Below are 19,719 nucleotides of genomic sequence, written 5' to 3'. Positions count from 1 at the left end.
ACCTCTGCATAAAGACATAGTAATTACTACACCTACTATTACTACACCGATTACTACAATACACATGGATCATCTTTTCTTCTGCTGTGATCAGCACCGCTCCCCGACTGGTTTACTCGGCGGCTGACCTGCACAAACTTAGATCTGCAATCTCCGCTGCTGTTGTTTAATCATCCAGATCTTATACGTCGAAAGAAATATGTTCATCGTGGGTCTCGTCTGAATTTTTCCATCAGTTCTGCTAAACCTGAATGTGGTGGACAAATTCGGCCACTTTGGTCTACACACCCTAGGCTGCCTAAAAATGCTGGGAGGACTATTGATCATGAAGTACTTACTCCACTGCCCAGGTCAGACTTTCAGCCTTCTGTACTTCGTTTTACTCTTTTTAATGTTCGCTCACTTAACAATAAGACATCTTTCATTCATGAACTTATCGAGGCCAGAAATATATATATTTTCTGTCTGTGACTGAGACATGGCAAAAGCCCAATGATTATATTTATTTAAACCAAACAGTACCATCTGGTTATGCTTATATATGCAAACCTCGCTGCTCTGGGAAAGGGGGTGGCCTTGCACTTATTTATCGTCACAGGTATAAAGTCTGCCCAATTTCTATATCAGAGCCAAAATCTTTTGAAATCTTGGGGGTACAACTTAAAAGTTCAAACCCCACTATTGTTGTTATGGTATATAGACCACCAAAGGCATCTGCTTTGAATAAAAAAAAATTCTGAATGTTCTATTATTTTAACACATTTGTGCACCTTGTCTCCGAATATTATGTTGATGGGAGATTTTAACATTCACTTTGACAATACTACCTGCACTCAATATAATGACTTTAAATCAGTTCTGGATAGTGCTGACCTTGTACAATTTGTTAACTTCCCAACACACAACAAGGGGCATATTTTAGACCTTGCATGTTGTTCTGGTGTCATGCCATTTAATTTTACCTCTACAGAATTTTCTCTTTCAGATCACAAGCCTATATTTTTAAATATTTCCATTCTTTTGGCAAAAGTTAAACCACAACGGTCTGTTTCATTTCGTAATATTACAAATGTGGACCTTGATGTTCTGGATGGAATGATTGATTATTCTGTAAACCAATGCTGTTTTAACTCCTCTACATCTGATATGGTTAATTTTTATGACAATAGTTTATCTCAAATACTTGATGTTGTGGCCCCTGTGAGAACTCATACTGTATCTTTTGTTAACTCTTCTCCTTGGTACACTCCGGAACTCCGCCACCAAAAGGCCTTAGGTCGTCGACTGGAGAAACGGTGCAAAAGAACTGGCCTTGAAATACACAAACAGATGTATTCTGAGCATTTGTTTTCATATAAGGCCAACCTGAAAAGAGCTAAATCATCTTTTTATGCAAATATTATTGCCAATGGACAAAGGAACACAAGGACTTTATTCATCACTGTTGACAAACTGTTGAAACCTTACGATACTGCTTCTCTCTATCCTCTTCATTGTGTATCTTATTCAAATTTTCTTAAATCTAAGATTGACTGTATACATCAAGAATTACTCAGATCAGACTTAATGTCTAGCGATTATCAAAATAAATATAATCATATCTGCTGTAAGCATTTTCTCTAACTTTAGGTGCCTTCAGTTGACTTATTACCGCGCTGAACATAAAGTCTAAGTCTTCTACTTGTTCACTGGACCCTTTACCTACTGTTTTAGTTAAGTCTTGTGTCTAGTCAATCTCTCCTATTATTACAGCAATAGTACGTTCTTCATTAACTACTGCTACTTTTCCTTTGTCATTAAAAACGGGCTCAATCACTCCAATTCTCAAAACATCTGGTGCTGATCCTAATGATTTAAATAATTATAGGCCCATATCTAATCTTCCATTTATTTCTAAAATAATGGAAAGAATAGTAGCAACACAACTTGAATCACATCTGCAAAGTAATGACCTCGAGCACTTTCAGTCTGGCTTCAGATCCAAACACAGCACAGAAACAGCTCTTGTTAAGATGACAAATGATCTTCTCTTGGCTGCTGATTCAGTTTTTTTGATACCATTAATCATTCATTATTACTGGAACGATTGGCTAGCATTGGAGTAGCTGATAATGTGCTACTTTGGTTTACTTATTTAAATGACAGGAAACAGTTTGTAAAGATTAAGAATGCTCATTCAGAGCATGTCTCAGTCACTCATGGTGTTCTGCAGGGGTCAGTGTTTGGTCCGCTTTTATTTATTATTTATATTCTACCTCTTGGTCACATTTTTCGCTCCTTTGGTATTATTTTCCATTTTTATGCTGATGACACACAAGTCTATGTTTCTACAAGACCAAACGATTCGCACCCCCCCTCTAATCTTTCTAAATGCTTGCAGGATGTGAACATCTGGATGGCTAATAATTTTTTAAGTTAAATACCAATAAAACTGAAGCCCTTCTTGTTGGTGCTAGGAATGCTTTATCCAAAGCTCAATCCTTCAATCTGTCCATTGATTACATTTCACGCACTGCATTCTTTCATATATGTAATATTGCTAGACAACGTCCTTCACTTTCTCAACACAACACAGAAGTACTTATTCACGCCTTGTTAACATCCCGGATCGATTATTGTAATTCCCTCTTATTTGGTATTCCTAAAAAACAACTTCACAGATTGCAGTTAATTCAGAATTCAGCAGCCAGGATTGTTACCCACTCACGTATGTGTACATTACAAAATTCTATTCCTTACTTACAAAGCTCTACATAATTTGGCACCTTATTACCTTTCGGACCTTCTTCATCTGTATACTCATCTGAGGCAGAACTATTGTCTGTTCCAAATTTTAGGATGAGTTCCTTTGGTGGTATGGCTTTTAGTTGTGCAGCTCCTAAGTTATGGAATTCTTTACCACTACACATTCGACAGCTGGATTCTATTTCCCAATTTAAAGCTCAGATAAAAATATTTTTTTTTAGAATGGCTTTTAATGATATGATTGATTGATTGATTGATTGATAGATTGATGTGTGAGTTGTCTTGTTTGCTTCTTATTTTTTTATCCTGTTTGTACGGTGTCCTTGAGTGCCTTGAAAGGCGCCTTTTAAATAAAAGGTATTAGTATTATTATTATTACACAGCAGAGGTGTGGCCATCATCTTCCTGGAAGGTGTGATTGTCTGATAATACAGTCAATAAGAACATTCCGTCAAAGAGTTTTTGTAAACTATTTGTACACTAAGTTTTACTGCCAAGACAAAAGCTGAGATCCAACACCCTGCAAAAACAAACAAACAAACAATAAAACTCACTAATCTGGATAGAAAGAGTGTAGGACACCACCCTGCCCAAACTTCTCCCCTTGCACCCCCCTCTCCCTACTCCCTTCCCCCTGATTCAAGTCACAAAATGTCTATATACCACATATGATGTATCTGGTGAATCTATTGTTTTTGTTGTTTCATCTTTGGTATCACTGTATTAGCAGGTTGCAGCTTTCGACTATTGCAAAAATAACACTTTTTGTTATAGGCAAGCGTGTGCGGCTACTTAAAAGTAAAATAGTTCAATCCTCTCTCTGCAATCCTCTGTAATATCAGATCTGGCTTGTTTGTGTCCGTGAGCTCATGTAATCGCAAACGTGTGGTCTCTGCGATACCGGGTCCTGTGGGGGAACGAATATTTGAAAATAAGAGATACTAAGAAAAATCAATTATCTAAATTAAATCACAACTAATCTTATAATCAGCTGTTGAATTACAAACGTAACAAATATAACAAAATCACATAACATTGGAGTCTGATTAAATTAGTCATGGAGTCAGAGTTAAAATTAGATACCCACATTTTAATAAATTAAGTGAACTTTACAGAAACGCTACAAAAGGCATACACACATTTTACCTTCGCCCATGCTTTTGGATTCTGTCGTTGGGCCGACGGGTGGTACTTACAACACCAAAATATTTTTTCTGAAACATTAAGGAATTCTAAATTAACAAGTATTATGTGCCTTATAGGCTAATGGGTTTTGAAACGAACTGTCACAAGCACGCCAGGCTCCACCCTCTCCCAGATATAACGTGCACCTTCACCCGAGTACTGATCACATGCACCTGCACGTCATCATCACTGCAATCACTGCCTGCACTTAAGCCCCACGCATTCACTCAGTCACTGTCCGGTCTCGTTTGCACATACTGCTTGCTTCTGCTGACTCACCTGCATTACCTACCTGTTCCCTCGCCTTGTCTCCTGTCTCCATCGCTCCATCGTCCGGATCCCCGACTCAACCTGTAATCAAGAGTACAGCATCACCCATCGACATTTTGCTGGACTTGCACTTCTGACACTTATCCGCTCACTTCCTGGTTCTGCAAATAAACTCTGTTTACCATTTCCATCTGTTCTCCGTGTCACCTCTGTTTGTAACACTAACAGTGGTTTTGTTGAGGAAGCTGATGATCTTATCTATTGATTGCCAGATCTGTAGTTTCTCTGACAAAGGTTTCATTTGAATTATGAGAAACAAAACCTGTGTGACAAGTGAGGCAGCTCTTTTGTTCTGTAATGTATTGCGATCCTATTTGCATAACTAGATTTGACACCAGATTGGTTATGTATCTATCTGTCTTTCTGGACAGATGTGGTCACTATAAAATGTTAAAGAATAGAAAAGAGCTGTGTAAAAGTTATGCTACAAATCATAAGGTTTTGTAACAACACAAGGATGCATACATTATGACAGGTCTGTGCATAATGCCACTGTTATAACAATTTACAATTTGTGGGGGAACTATCCTTTTTTATGTCTTGTTAGATAATGATTTAATTGTTTTTGAATTTGTAGAATAAGAGCAAAACATATGAACATCAACACACACACGCACTCACCAACACACGCACGCACACACATGCACGCACGCACGCACACACACACACACATGTTTGTTTTTGTGAAATGTGAGGACATTCCATAGGCGTAATGGTTTTTATACCATACAAACCGTATTTTCTATCCCCTTACACTGCACCTGCCCCTAAACCTAGCCCTCACAGGAGACTGTGCAGTTCACTTTCTGTGAAAAAAAACTCATTCTGTATAATTTATAAGCATTTTGAAAAGTGAGGACATGGGGAACGTCCTCATATTTCACCTTCTTTTTGTAATACCTATGTCATACCCATGTCATTATACACATTTGTGTCCTTATATTTCACACACACACACACACACACACACACACACACACACACACACACACACACACACACACACACACACACACACACACACACACACACACACACACACACACACACACACACACACACACACACACACACACACACACACAGATACTTCTCATGGTTAAACTTTATTTAAATTTGAAGATAAGGATTTACATTTTGAGCTGAGAGCTTGCAGAACCGGTTTCAATGAATGGTTTGTAATAATATTATATGTTGAGATGTTTCTAGGAAATGTAGTGTCTTAGGGTTACATATATATTTAAATAAAAAATTAGCTCAATAGGGAATTATGGGTATTAATATTTAGGGATTTATGATTAATCATAATGGGTTATAATCTAATCACAAATCTCCAAAATCACCCAAAAGGGGATTACCTAACCTCGGTATTTTATGCAATATATAATATATATATGGTTAACAACAAATTATTGCAATTAACTACAGATATATCTATATTAAATAATCACAGAATAATCTAGGGAGCTGATTCAAAATTCCTCTCCGTTCCGTTTAAAGAACGAGCGGAGATTCTTTATCCACTCACCAGGTCTATTCTTTCTACCCAATTTTCGGGAAGTTTATCCCTCTGGCCACAAAGGACAAACTTTCTGAGTTATGGTATTAATTAAAGCATTCAACGATGCTTATAAGAGCTCGTAGCTTAGATCTGACATTAAAGGGACTCGTGTTCCGTGAGCAAAACAATGACAATCAAAACGTGAATATCATGGTTTTAATAAAGACTAATACTACGATTACATATGACTACATAAAGAATACATGTATTTACAGAATAGTGGAAAGTAAAGAGGAGGATGAGGGGGAAGGGAAAGGAAGGAGGGTATGATCGTGTCCGATCCGACACCTTCCCAGACATAACCATTGGAGCCAGCAAGAACTATATCACCTTAAACAGGGGTACAATCTTAAAACGCATCTAAATTTCGGTAGAATTGATACTTGCATGGTTTCTTGGTGTTGTGTAAAGCAAGATGCGTGCGTTGGCGTTTCTCAGAGTGTTCGTGCGCTGAAGCGCTCTCTCCGTTTGGTTCTTCCGGAGCTTCGTTGGTCCGCGGGAGTTTTAAAGGTGTTTGGGAAGGGAGCGTCTTGGAAGGGAAAGTTCATCTCGTCCAGCTGAGTTCCTCGTCTGGTGGAACGCGCCGCTGACTGCGTCGCGGAGCACGTCGATCTTCAAAGGAAACAACAGCTTGGCTGGACCGCGCCGGCTCGCAGGTGGAAGCCCGCGAGCTGCGCTGATGAGATGGGAGGAAAAGGAAATTTGTCTCGTCGGGGTCCTTGCAAGTTGACTGAGCCCCGATATGCTCGTGTTACTGTCTTTTGAGGTCCATTAAACTACGCCCACTTTCCCTGCGGCGACCAGTCATTGGTGTGAATTTCAGGCGGGAGAGAGTTTCTTTGTTCCGACTTTATTACTCAATGGAATGTTCTTGCTGGAAGCCAGAATTAGTAAAGTTTCACTCCAAAGACCTAACCATACTAGTGGTACATCTCATAATCATATACTTTGTACCATTGACTAATACAGAGAAAAAGGAACATTTAGACATCAGACATGCCTTGGTTTACAGACATGAAGGCAGTGCATCTTCTATACAGAGCAATTTGGAGCGTTTAAGATAGCTCTTACATCACGCAAGCATAAGAAATATAGGGAGCATGCATACACTTAAGAAATCATCATATATGTAATTTCTGGGATAGTTTAATTAAAGGCTAAATAAAGGGGAATGCTTGTGTGTGTGTGTGTGTGTGTGTGTGTGTGTGTGTGTGTGTGTGTGTGTGTGTGTGTGTGTGTGTGTGTGTGTGTGTGTGTGTGTGTGTGTGTGTGTGTGTGTGTGTTTGTGTGTGTTTGTGTTAGAGTCAACCCCCCATGGCCCCTCCAGACTGAAGGGTGAGGGAACTGTTCTGGCTGATTAAAATCTGATTGAAGTTCAGAAAAGGCCATCGCTAGTATCTTCTGGTCATCTTCTAGCTGGCCATTAAACAGTCGGAGGTGCCATTTGACTCAGACCCGACGGAGCCAGTGGGGCAGAAATTTAATTTATATGCAGAGCTGTTTGGAGGAAAGCATCTCTGATCACTTTGATCCTAGTTGAGAGACACTCCAGACGCTACAGAAAAAATCATCATCATTTAGAAATGCACACCAGAGAGTTAAATACAGTTTTAAAGTCTTTATACTTGTTTATAAGCTGTGTATTGTTATCTTAAGTTGTAAATAAGCACTGTTTACATGAGGGGTTGCACAATTTCTCGCACAATGAACGTGGCACTATTTTGCAAGAAAAATGAAATGATAGCATTCTAGTCTTGAAACTGGCAGGTGGTGAACCACATTCGAGGGGCATTTGAATACGCATGATACTATTTTGAATAATTTGAAAACAACTGCTCCATTGAGCACTGGAAAACTTAGAGGTTTTGCCGAAGGGCATATGGAGAAATATATAACGCCCAAATGGAGTGCTGAATGTGGTCATCATGGAGGACTTGTGTTCGAGACAAATCAGCCAGAAAGAGTTCTTTGCGTCCAGCACCGAAAATACAGTTGCTCCTGACATCTGCGATGCTACTTCCTCTACGCTGCACATTGGGTGATGGGGTCTTTTTAAGGCAGTGTTAAGATCTTTTGGGTTGATACACAGCCTGATTTCTTGTCTGTCCTTTTTGTGTGTTACCACCATGGACGAGACCCAATCCGTTGGCTCTGAGACTATCGTTATGACTCCAAGGCTCTGCATGTGGTCTGCTTTGACACGGCTTTGCATTGCCAGAGGAATACGGTGAGCAGGGCGAACTACTGGCTGTACACTGGGGTCTACTGACCTGCGTGAAGTTGGCCCCCCACCCAACGCAAAACTTCGGCAAAATAGTCTCAATCATTTGTGCTCCGTTTGTGCTGGTTTGTGCCATAAAAAATTTCGTTTGTGCTGCTTTGGTTTTTAAGATATTAAAAAAAACATTTTTAGGTCATTCTGAGGTCACTCAGCCCCCCACATTCTCCAAATTCACCTCAAATAGCCTCGTTTGTTTGTGCTTTGTTTGTGCTGGTTTGTGCCGGTAAAAGTATTGTTTGTGCTGCTTCCGTTTTTAAAATATTATTCATTGAATTATAGCCGATGACGTCACCAGCCCCCCGATCTGCTCCAAATTCACCTCAAATAGTCTCAATCGTTTGTGCTTCGTTTGTGCTGGTTTGTGCCAGTAAAAGCAGCGTTTGTGCTGCTTCCGTTTTTTAGATATTAAAATAATATTAGGGTAGTCATTCTGAGGTCACTCAGCCCCCCAACCTGCTCCAAGGTCAACTTAAATAGTCTCAATCGTTTGTGCTTCGTTTGTGCTGGTTTGTGCTGGTAAAAGTGTCGTTTGTGCTGCTTCCATTTTTTAAATATTATACATTGAATTATAGCTGGTGACGTCATCGTCTATAATTCAAAGTCCAATACCTAAAAACAAAAGCAGCACAAACTAAGCTTTTGCCGGCACAAACCAGCACAAACAAAGCACAAACAAACGAGGTTATTTGAGGTGAATTTGGAGAATGTGGGGGCTGAGTGACCTCAGAATGACCTAAAAATGTGTTTTTTTTAATATCTTAAAAACCAAAGCAGCACAAACAAAAATTTTTATGGCACAAACCAGCACAAACGGAGCACAAACGATTGAGACTATTTTGCCGAAGTTTTGCGTTGGGTGGGGGGCCAACTTCACGCAGGTGGTCTACCGTCATGGAGTGATTGGAAGTTCTCTGAGCTCATCTGTAAACAAGTCTTTGTACTCGTTAAGAACGTCTTCAGTGCTGCCCTCCATACTGACATGATGCACGTCCGGGCTGATTGTAACAATTCCCATGTCGAGGCATGCACGAAATCCTAACAGCGTTTGGACATCTTGATCCACCGAGAAGAATGAAAGTGAATGATTTTGCCCATTTAGGCCACACTGCAATGAAACCAAGCCTTTCGTTTCGATTTTTCTTCCACCATAGGCTACATTGCAAGTAATTTGTTCGAAAGTCTTTTGTGACTTTACGTTGCATTTTGCTACGGTGTTAACTTTCACCTCAGTTGGAGCTTTGTTTATGTGTAAAGTGACAAATCCCTCTTCCAACTCTGGCATGTGAGGGTTAACAGCGTTAACGCACTTGTCAAATTCAATGCCATCGGCATAAAATTTGCCATCATGGTCAGGGGGTCTTTGATTATGTCTTGTGTGTTGGCACCTCTTACTGGAAAATGGCTGCATTCAGTGGTCAAATTGGCCGGGGCTCTCTGGGGCTCAGCCCCGGCACATAGCCTGCTCGTTTGTGTCCTGATGCAGGGCCGGCCCGTGGCATAGGCGGAATAGGCAAATGCTAGGGGCGCCAAAATGTATTACTGATACTATTTTATTAATATTAATACTAAATATTACCAAATAAAGCGGGAAAAAAAACCTACCTAAGTCCCCCGCCTCTTCCTGGTCCGCCGCATCAATCTCCCCCCGCCGAGCTACTCGAAGTGTGTCAGAAATACAACGCGCGATCAGTTTAACGCTGGGAATTTATTGTGTCGCGTCGCCTCTCGCCGCATCTAATGTAGACAGGATTGCTTTCATTTTTTAGGATGCTTGGCCGCTCGTGCCAGGTGTTGACACGGTGAAAGTTGCCTGATTATTTATGACGGATGGCCGAATTGTAATGTCAAAAAAGACAGAAGCCCTCTGATGCAGGGAAGATAAGGGAAACACTGCAAAAATGCTCTTCTTACTTATTATTTTTGTCTTGTTTCTAGTCTAAATATCTAAAAATTCTTAAATCAAGATGCATTTACTAGATAAATAAAATGACATTATATATTTTCTTGTTTTCTTGAAAATAAAATGAAAATTAAGTGAGATTATGCTTAAAAACAAGCTAAATTATCTGCCAATGGGGTGAGAAAAATAATCTAGTTTCTGATTGAAATCTTGTTTCTGTCCCAAACTGAAATAAGATCATTTTTCTCACCCCATTTTTTGCAGATGATTTAGCTTGTTTTCAGCAAAAACTCACTTCATTTTTAAACGCATGTAATATCACTTTTTTAATAGCCCAATGTTTTTACTCTACAGTTGGGCAGTTTTAAGGGGACATATGGCAATTTTAAAATGTATTTGCCGAAATTAGTAATGATATTTATATACAAGTTTATTTAAAATAGCAACATTTAAAAAAAAAAAATCACATTACATATCTAAATTTCTCAGTTTAATTCATGGTGAAAACATGAATGTGCATATCTAAAACTTCAAATAATAGCCCGGGCTTCTATTTACCCAAATCACCGAACTGCACCGGCTTGTATTTGAAACAGGCGTCTATAAGAGACAGGCCTTTAATTTAGTGTTGAGATGTTGAAGCATGACGGTAGGAGGTTACCACATTATATTACGTTTTATTTATAATTAATTCGAATGTGTTTAACAAATCATGTAATGTAAGAAATGTCTTAGATTATTGGCAGCACAAAAAACGAAACGATGTGACAGCAGTGGGCAGAACAATATAATTTACCGCTAAAATCCATTGAGCGTATGAACTTGTTGCCCGAAACACATCAACAAGAAAGAATGAAGGCTACCCTGTAAAACAACTGCAATCATGTGATAGAAAGTTACTCTATTCATCACTATCATCATCCCCGCGATTCTCAATTACAAGTTCATGGGCGAATTCCTCCTCCTCGTTGCTCTGCTCCACTTCTCCAGCCACCGCTAACTCTGCCTGCCTTGCTCGCACTAACAGATCCCGCCCAGATGCGTACGGCTCTCCCTCTTTGAAACAATGGATAAGGTGATCCTCGCTTCCATCAGAAGCTACTGTCAGGCCACATACCTAAGGATAACATCCCGAAGTTAATGAAATATATCTCCTCCTTCTCCCTCGCACACACAAACACACGCGCACGTCTGCGCGCAAGCATTAAAGGAATTTTTCAGCCGCTCCGTATCCAGCTTTACCCACGCTTGAAATTTGACAACTGTCAGCATAAATGTCAAATTATACTTTTTTCCATGGTGGTATTGAGAGAATTAAGAAAAACTGAAGACTGAAAGTTCGTTAAGCTCTTTGTTATGTTGCCATAGTGATGAGTCGTTCATGAACGGTTCCGTCTGTCACGTGAAATCTAATCAAAACATAGAACAGACGATCTGACGGGTTTGAGAAGATCAAATACAGCCCGATACTAAAAAAACAGACCAGGCCTCTATTTGAGACCGGCCTTTATTTACCCAAACCTGTCGTCACACCAGGCGTTTAAAAGAGACAGGCGTCTATTTGGGACTCGGCTATTATTTGAAGTTTTACGGTAGTTTAGTGGAAGATTGCTGCCGTCTACTGGAAAACAAACACTTTTGCTAGTTCTCAATGCATAGTTTGTGCATGAATGCTAGATGCACTCTTGCTATTTGTGTTTAGGCTGCAATGTGGCGTAGGTGCCATTTTTGTATAGTTTAACTATCATCAGCCTTTTAAAAAATAAGGTAATAATAATAATAATATCATTAACATAATGACGGGGTAGAATGGACTGGACATCATATAAAACAACAACAATAAAAATAAAATCAACTTTTTTTTATTTCTTATAATTAATCAACTTCCACAACTGAGACTGATAACATGTAGTGCTAAACCTTGATACAAGGGGCACCAAGTAAAATCTCTCTTAGGGCAGCAAATTGGTCAGTGCCGTCCCTGTCCTGATGTTGCCTAAGTTGCCTCCTGGAAATTATGTCACATAAAATTTGATGAAAGTGATGCTTTTGAAAACATATTTCTGACAATAAATGAAAGATTTTTGAAATGGCATGTCTATTTTGACTCGGCTGAGCTGAGATGAGAACAATCAAAAAACGGCCGTATTCTTGTTTAGCTGCTTAATCTCGTTGTCAGTCGACCATAATTGTGCACCGCTCGCGCCGGTGCATCTAGGTGACCTGGTCACCACAGACCCAAATCTTCTCAGCTGTTGCAACTGTCATATGCTGCACTGTCTCTTCATGTGGCACATTATGTTTGGCACATTGTATGGGTCACTATATCATAACAATGTGCTTCATAACATATATGCTCTTAACCTTGCAGTTTTTCACATATCATGTAAGACTCAATTTCTCAATTTCTTTGCACAAAACTCTTTTTCAAATTTTTCAAACGAAATTCTCGGGGGAGCATACCCCCGGACCCCCCTAGGGACAAATCCCCCCCACCCCCTCACAATAAATCCCAATTTAACCACAGCCTGTATTGCATCCACATTAGTTGCGGTCTGTGGTATAGCCAACGTTTTGTTATTCTCCTCTGTCATTTCATATAGTCCGCCATAGTCACACACTGCGCGGTCTTGAGAAAACTTTCACGAGCTGTTCAGTCTCTGTTTTCTACAAAATTGGTTCACCATGTTGTATCCCATTAAATAGCGTAGCAACTGCGAACGCGATGCTATTTTATTAACAGAGTTATAAACAGAACATATCACATATGCATGACTCGCGTGCATACTTGGTACATGCGCACAAAGGGGGAAAAGTCGTTCTTAAAGAGCCCGACACTTTTAGAGTACTGCATATCATAATACACAAATGGCACTGTACTTATGTACAGATCATTTATCAAAATGATCTACATGGGCTCTTCAGTTAGTGTAAAGAGACACTATGAAACCCCCCCCCCCCCCCCCCCTCCAACTCATTTAAAGCCGAACTCAGCTCAAGTTAAAATGGCTGTCAAAGTTTAAGTCAAAGCTGATCAAAACATACTTAAATTTTATTTTATTGGTTTGCATTTTTTAAATTCAGATTCAGTAAAATTATTTAATATAATTAAAAAGTCTAATAATACAATTATACAAAAAAAAAACCCTAATTTAAAATAATTTTTTTAAAGTCGATTTTGGTTTTCGGCCAAGTGCATCCATAATTTTTTGGTTTCTGTATTAGCCCTGAATATTAATTTCAGTGAAATTCTCCTGAAGTGAGACTTAAGGCCAATTTATGCTTCTGCGTCGAGTGCACGCGTTGGATACGCCGTACCCTACACCGTATCCTACACCGTACCCTGACACGCACCTCTCCAAAAATGTAACAACGCGTCAATTCTACGTGGACCGCAAGCGCTGTGATTGGTCTGCCAGAACCCCTTCCTCAGGTCAATAAATAAATAAAAAATCTGCGATAGGTGTGTCTGTGTGTGTCCAGAAATGGGATGATAGTTCCTTACATCTGCTATAACACAATATTTTGTAGTCCAGCGCTTCTTTATGGTAGTAAATGAATACATAGATCCGCTGAGTATAGTTTATTTATTTTCTCATTAAAACCAAAGATGTTAATCAGTGATTGCATATCAAGAAAAGGGACACATTAGGGTAGGCCTACAAGTCTCCGCAACAGCAATCGATTGCTCGAGCCACCGCTACTGAAAACAGCGGCCACGAGCACTCTGCATGATTTCACAAACGCATTCCAGCGCCAGATCGCCTTATTTAACTTTACTGATCAACTGGAGATGCTTAATTAGTATTAGAGGGATGTAGTGGAGGCTAAACGCACGTAAACGCCGTTTACGCACCTCCCAAAATTCGGAAATAGCGTTTACCCACCTCCAAAGTGCGTTTATCCACCTCTAAATTGAGTTTATCCACCTCTAAATAGCCTACAGTTCCTAAGCCATTTTAAATTAAGCTTATGTCGTTTTAGTTTCATATTGAAGTCTTTCATATTGCACTGCAACTGTCAGTGTGAGTAGTGGGAAGTTCGGATCATTTTACTGACTCGGATCTTTGAGTCTCGTTCAGCAAAATGAACTAATCTTTTCTCTTTCCGTCTATGGGACTGACAGGAAGAACAAAAGACTCGGATCTCACCTGTCGATTCAGAATCAGAACCCATATGTTGCGTAATGCGCACACGCGGTCAACACAAAATGAACGAATCACTCTCTGAGACAACTCGGTAGTCCCGAGACATATTAAAGATTCGTTCAAAATGAACGAATCATTCATGAACGACACGCAACAAAGATTCAAACATAGATATCCAGCTATTTTTTTAGCGCCGTCAAGACAGCAGCTCTCCTCCTAATGCCAGCAAACGGGCTCGGCTACAAGCCCAAAGTGAGTGAGCTCGGGAAAACAGTACTAAACTTTATGTTTTTGGGGTTAATTTGGTTCACGGTTAGATTCATGCCACTGACTCAACAAGTCACCTCTTCCTTTTCCCATTAGCCAATGTAGGCCTACAAGTAAAATTCAGGATACATTATTATCAGAAAAATAACTGGATGTAATTATATGCATTCTCTGGTATTTAAACCACTGAAAGTTTGTGACAACAAGCTCCCTTTGCTAGTCAGCTAGCTAGTTATTGTTATCACTACAGCCGATCGCAGGTACGGTAAATGTTTCTATGGTAATAACAGCGAGTTGGACCAATCAGAGGCGTCGCTGTTAAGCTTAGGACTGTGGGTAGTGTAGTTTTTCTTACAGACCTCTAGCTACAGAAGCAGAAACTTTCGTTTCACAACTCGTGGTCAGTCTACCTCAGATGTTTTAGACATTATGGCTGATAATCTAAATCCTTATGGAGAAAAATCAATGGGAGTTTTACTTCCTGTTTGCGTCTGTAGATTTCTCATAAATTCATCCAAAGTTTACATTATAAATGCAATCGCAAGCGATCGCTGTCTGCACCCTGTCATCATCAACACAAAGCTCTCGCTCTTCTTCACCAAATTCTGCCTCATTAGCAATTGGCAAAAACTGTAATCGACAACTATTTTGATAATCGATTTGTCGGCTTGAGTAATTTTTTAAGACAAAAGTAAAATTCTTTGATTCCAGCTTGTTTAATGTGAATATGTTCTTGTGTGTTCTCTCATATGTGACAGTAAACTGAGTTGTGGACAAAACGAGACATTCGAGGACGTCATCCTGGGCTTTTGGGAAACACTGATCCACATTTTTCGGACATATTATAGACCAAACAACTAATCGATTACTTGAGAAAATATTCAACAGATTAATCGACTATGAAAATAATCCCAAATCTAATCATTATGTACAAGTGCATTGCATTGGAACCCCTGGATATAAGCCTCCCCTCTCTATCTCTCTTAAATATTTTTGTTCTCTCTGAGAACAATAGCTATCCTCAGGATACGCTATACACTGGTAGGCAGTGGCCCAGCTTACCGTGACCACGATGCGGTCACCCAGAATTGATAGTTTACCCACCTCTTTTTTTACCACTACACCTCTGGATACAACAGCTCAAGCTGCAAGAAAAGCCGCTCTCTCACTGCTGCTGAAAATCCGACATGAATGTACACATTCTACACAACAAGCTGCTTCTTCTTCGGCTGTTGTCTTGATTACACCAACATGCCGGAGGACACTGCCTACTAGCGTCTGCATGTGTAATTGCACATTGACGCGGACAACAGCGCAGAAGTATAAATGCTCACGACGGCACACTACGGCGTACACTCGATGCATAAGTATAAATTGGCCTTTATGCTGCGTTCACACCAAACGTGAATAGAGCATCAAAATCGCATCTACCGCGTCTAACATTTTGAATGCATTCGCACGTCCGCGGCGAATTGGAAGCGCATAGAAATCGAGCGCTGGAAGCGAAATTGATGCGCGTTCAAGGCACTCCAGGAGAAATATGTCATAAAACACCACTCTGCCTCTTTTCATTTTCATAAAAAATATATATTAAACATTATAGCCACACAAATGTGGTCCAGACAACTCCGACATTATCTTCACTGCATGTATATTTAAATATCCTTAAAAAATAAAGTTATGAAACTTCTCTTTGCCCTCAGTCAAAACGATTTGGCAGACAACAAATTATAGATTCATGACACCAAAGATCGCCCGTTAGATCTACACAAGATGCACCCACTACAGGACATCAGAGCCAGCGGCAAACGTCAGAAGGACTAGCCGAGGAAAGGCTGCTCTCGCCGTGGTTATGAGAGGTGATTGCCCGGTAATAGCCTGGATCTCACAACTCCAAAAACACACAATATTTTTTTTAATAGGCGCTCTCTTTATAATTAAACCACAGATTTGAGCTTTGAACAACTACATTCTCACCTGAAAAAGTCGTAAAACTACATTTTGTGACACAATAGTAGTAATTTTAAATTATGCAGGGTTTCTCATCACGTCACTTTACCACGTGACCGCAGCGCGAATTGACGCCAAAGTTCAAATTTTTCAACTCGGGCGTCAGACGCGAATTCGCTTCAAACGCGTGAATGCACAAAAGCACCACTCGCGTGTAACGCGTGTATTGCGCAAGACGCTCAATTCGAATGAGGCGGATTCGCGTCCTTCGCGCGAAACATGCCTTCCTCGCCGCGGGACCTCAAGAAGCGCGTCAACGCGCCTTTCCATTGACTTAACATTGAAATCACTCGCGCCAGACGCTCTATTCACGTTTGGTGTGAACGCAGCATTACACAATGTGTATCTGATATCTATGAAGTAAATATATCACATCGCCAATGGATTGTTATTGCCGCTTCCACAGACATCACTGTGGATTTTACAAACTATAAATGTTTTGCTAGTAGGCTACTTGTGTAGGCTATTTAAATGTGTGAATTATAAAATAAACCAAATTGTTAAGTGTGATCAGGTTTACTCTTATTTGACTAGGTCAGCTGATGATGGCAAGATGATGTTACCATGCCCAAAATCAAATGCTTTAAAGAGAACAGTTATTTATCGTGCCATCAATTATTGGAATAATTGCCCACTGAATATACATAAAATTAATAGCAAAGTCTCTTTCAGGTACCATCTGAGAATGCACTATTTAAAATTGTGAATAGGGAATGGACATTTTTTCTGTATGAATCTGATACTGTAATCATTTATTCTGAATAATTATTGATGTTTATAATGATGTCTACAATGTTTTACTGCTTTAAGATTAACATTGTTATGTGATTGTTTTGTTTTTGATGTGGACCCCAGGAAGACTAGCTTGTCTCACTTTGGTGACAGCTAATGGGGATCCATTTAACAATAAACAATAAACCTTATGTGGTTGAAAACATGAACAGATACCATCAAGCGTTCGTCAGGCTGAAGGAAATGCAAATTCACACCTGTACAGTAGAGGGTGCCGATCAAATAAACCTTTCAGCTCTGCTTGTGAAGAAAGTTTTTAAAGGAACTGATACTTTCATTCAGAAAGGATTCCTTAAATTGATTAAATTAATCTAATTAACTGATTTACAAAGCTTTTAAGCATATTTTGTTATTTTCAGTGCTGTAGCCTTTGGCAATGTTGAGGTTCCTTGAGGCATACCCTGCTGCCCCACAGGTTAAAAAGACTTGTTTCAAAATTCTGTTTAGGATATATCCATAGTGGAAGTTTCACAGATACGTTTTTGGTTTGTCAAATGTAGGTTTACATGAAAATATTATGTGTAACACAAAGAGAGCTTCTGTACAAAAAAGTACAAATAGTTTTTAAAACCCAAACTATTCATTTCATTTATATTTTATTTGACAGTTGGCATCATAATAATATGACCTGCATAGAAAGTGTATTTATATATACATTTACATATCAACATATTTCATATAAATAAAATTGTCCACATCTCTAATATATTTACAATTACTTTAAAACATTAAAAACATCATAAAATAATGTCAGATTTTTCAACTGTTAGCAATGATCGACCATAAATAGCTTTGTACCTTAAAAAAGCCTCCATACATTTGATTGCTACATCATCTACTTCTGGATCAAACTTGTTTGCTAAAAGATGGTGTTGCCTCACAATCCATTTCAAGTCCCCAGCTCCATAGACACACACCGCCCGTCTGTGTATCCCAGAGCATGGTGGGTAGGAAGCCCCACTCTTTAGATTTCCTTCATGGTAGCTCCACTTCACCAGACGAGCAATTGCGTTCATGTCCGATTTATCGTACTTTTTGTTTGGAGGGTTGGATCCTGGTACTGAATGCATCCGTTGTAACGTAGCCCACATGTGCTCATCTGGACTGTATGTGTCTTTCTCCCATTCCATGAAATTTTGAATCTCTTTACTTTTGAAGATGTGATCCACAAACTCTCTTGAAACCACAAAGTAAGCATTTCCTGAGAACATAGGGCTCTGTATTGGTGGGGGTGACTTTCTAACATCGGTCTGAATCACAACATTTGTAACATTGTGATGATACTGCCAACGCACCTTTTTATACTCTTGGGCCTCAGACTCCAAACTGTTCTTTCCATTCAGGTGTTTTAGAGACTCAACCATTTCTGCATTGGTTTTAATGGGGAAATCCGTGCCACAGGTGTTGAGCAGATACCTCCACTGGACAGGTGACTTGAGCAGATCCTGCATGCAGTTGATGTCCGCTTGAACTCGAGACCCGGAGGCGTAGATCACATTTTCCAGTTTGCTGGCCACAAACACATTGGTCAAGCAGGACACAATGGCCCTAACTTCTTCTTTAAAGATCTCAGGAGACCTCTGGTCCACATGAACACAGTACACATTGTCAGGAGTGTAAATGGCTCTTAGGAGCCTTTCAAACATCTCAATTTTCTCATGGACCACCATGGAGTAAGCAATGGGGAAATCTTTCTCCTCTTTACTGAGAGAAAGCGTCAGAAACCCTCTGTCTCGGATGTAGGATGGACAGTCCTTTGTTGCGTTGAGATAGAATGACTCGGATAGCAGGGATGCTCTTTTTTTTGAGGCCAGAAGCTTCCTGAAAATGTCCTTGTCCACTCCGTCAATGTCTCCTTGGATAACAGCAGAACAAGCCTGTAGTTCTCCAACATCCTGCTTTAGTAAGTGATTCATGACCATCTCGTCTTTATGAAAACAATTTGTCCTTTGTTTTGGATAGTTCTTCAAGAGGACGAACACAGTTGTACTCAAATAAAGGATGGAGATTATTTTCAAAATCCTCTGATTGTTAAATGCCATGTTAATTTCTTTAAGACTATAACCTGCCAGGAGAGGAGATCTGTGTCAGTGAGGTATAAAACAGCCTCTCTTGTTAATATAACAGTGTGGCAGGAAGTGAAAGCTAGCCTACACAAAGGGGAAAGGCTAACCTCTGCATAAAGACATAGTAATTATTACACAGCAGAGGTGTGGCCATCATCTTCCTGGAAGGTGTGATTGTCCGATAATACAGCCAATAAGAACATTCCGTCAAAGAGTTTTTGTAAACTATTTGTACATTAAGTTTTACTGCCAAGACAGAAGCTGAGATCCAACACCCTGCAAAAAAACAAACAAACAATAAAACTCACTAATCTGAGGCCCGTTGCACAAAAGTAGAATTAAGACATCCAGGATAAATGACTGAGCTGAGCTCAATGAAGCCAAAACAAGTGCATCCAGGCTTAATTGGTTGCACAAAGACCAAGCCAGGATGA

General features: G+C 39.7%; 1 protein-coding gene across 1 annotated transcript; it reads right to left on the bottom strand.

The window, feature by feature from the left end:
• Positions 1 to 17,827: 17,827 nt before the first annotated feature.
• On the bottom strand, positions 17,828 to 18,999 carry LOC307121601 (beta-1,3-galactosyl-O-glycosyl-glycoprotein beta-1,6-N-acetylglucosaminyltransferase 3-like). The gene has a single exon (XM_079809235.1). The coding sequence runs from the start codon at positions 18,887 to 18,889 to the stop codon at positions 17,957 to 17,959; it is 933 nt and encodes a 310-aa protein (XP_079665361.1). The 5' UTR covers positions 18,890 to 18,999; the 3' UTR covers positions 17,828 to 17,956.
• Between the last annotated feature and the right edge of the window lie 720 nt (positions 19,000 to 19,719).

This window comes from Gobio gobio (assembly GCF_949357685.1).
Source record: "Gobio gobio genome assembly, chromosome: 25".
Taxonomy (NCBI): Eukaryota; Metazoa; Chordata; class Actinopteri; order Cypriniformes; family Gobionidae; genus Gobio; species Gobio gobio.
The sequence above is the reverse complement of the archived record's forward strand: the minus strand, read 5'-3'. Positions and strand labels throughout refer to the sequence as shown.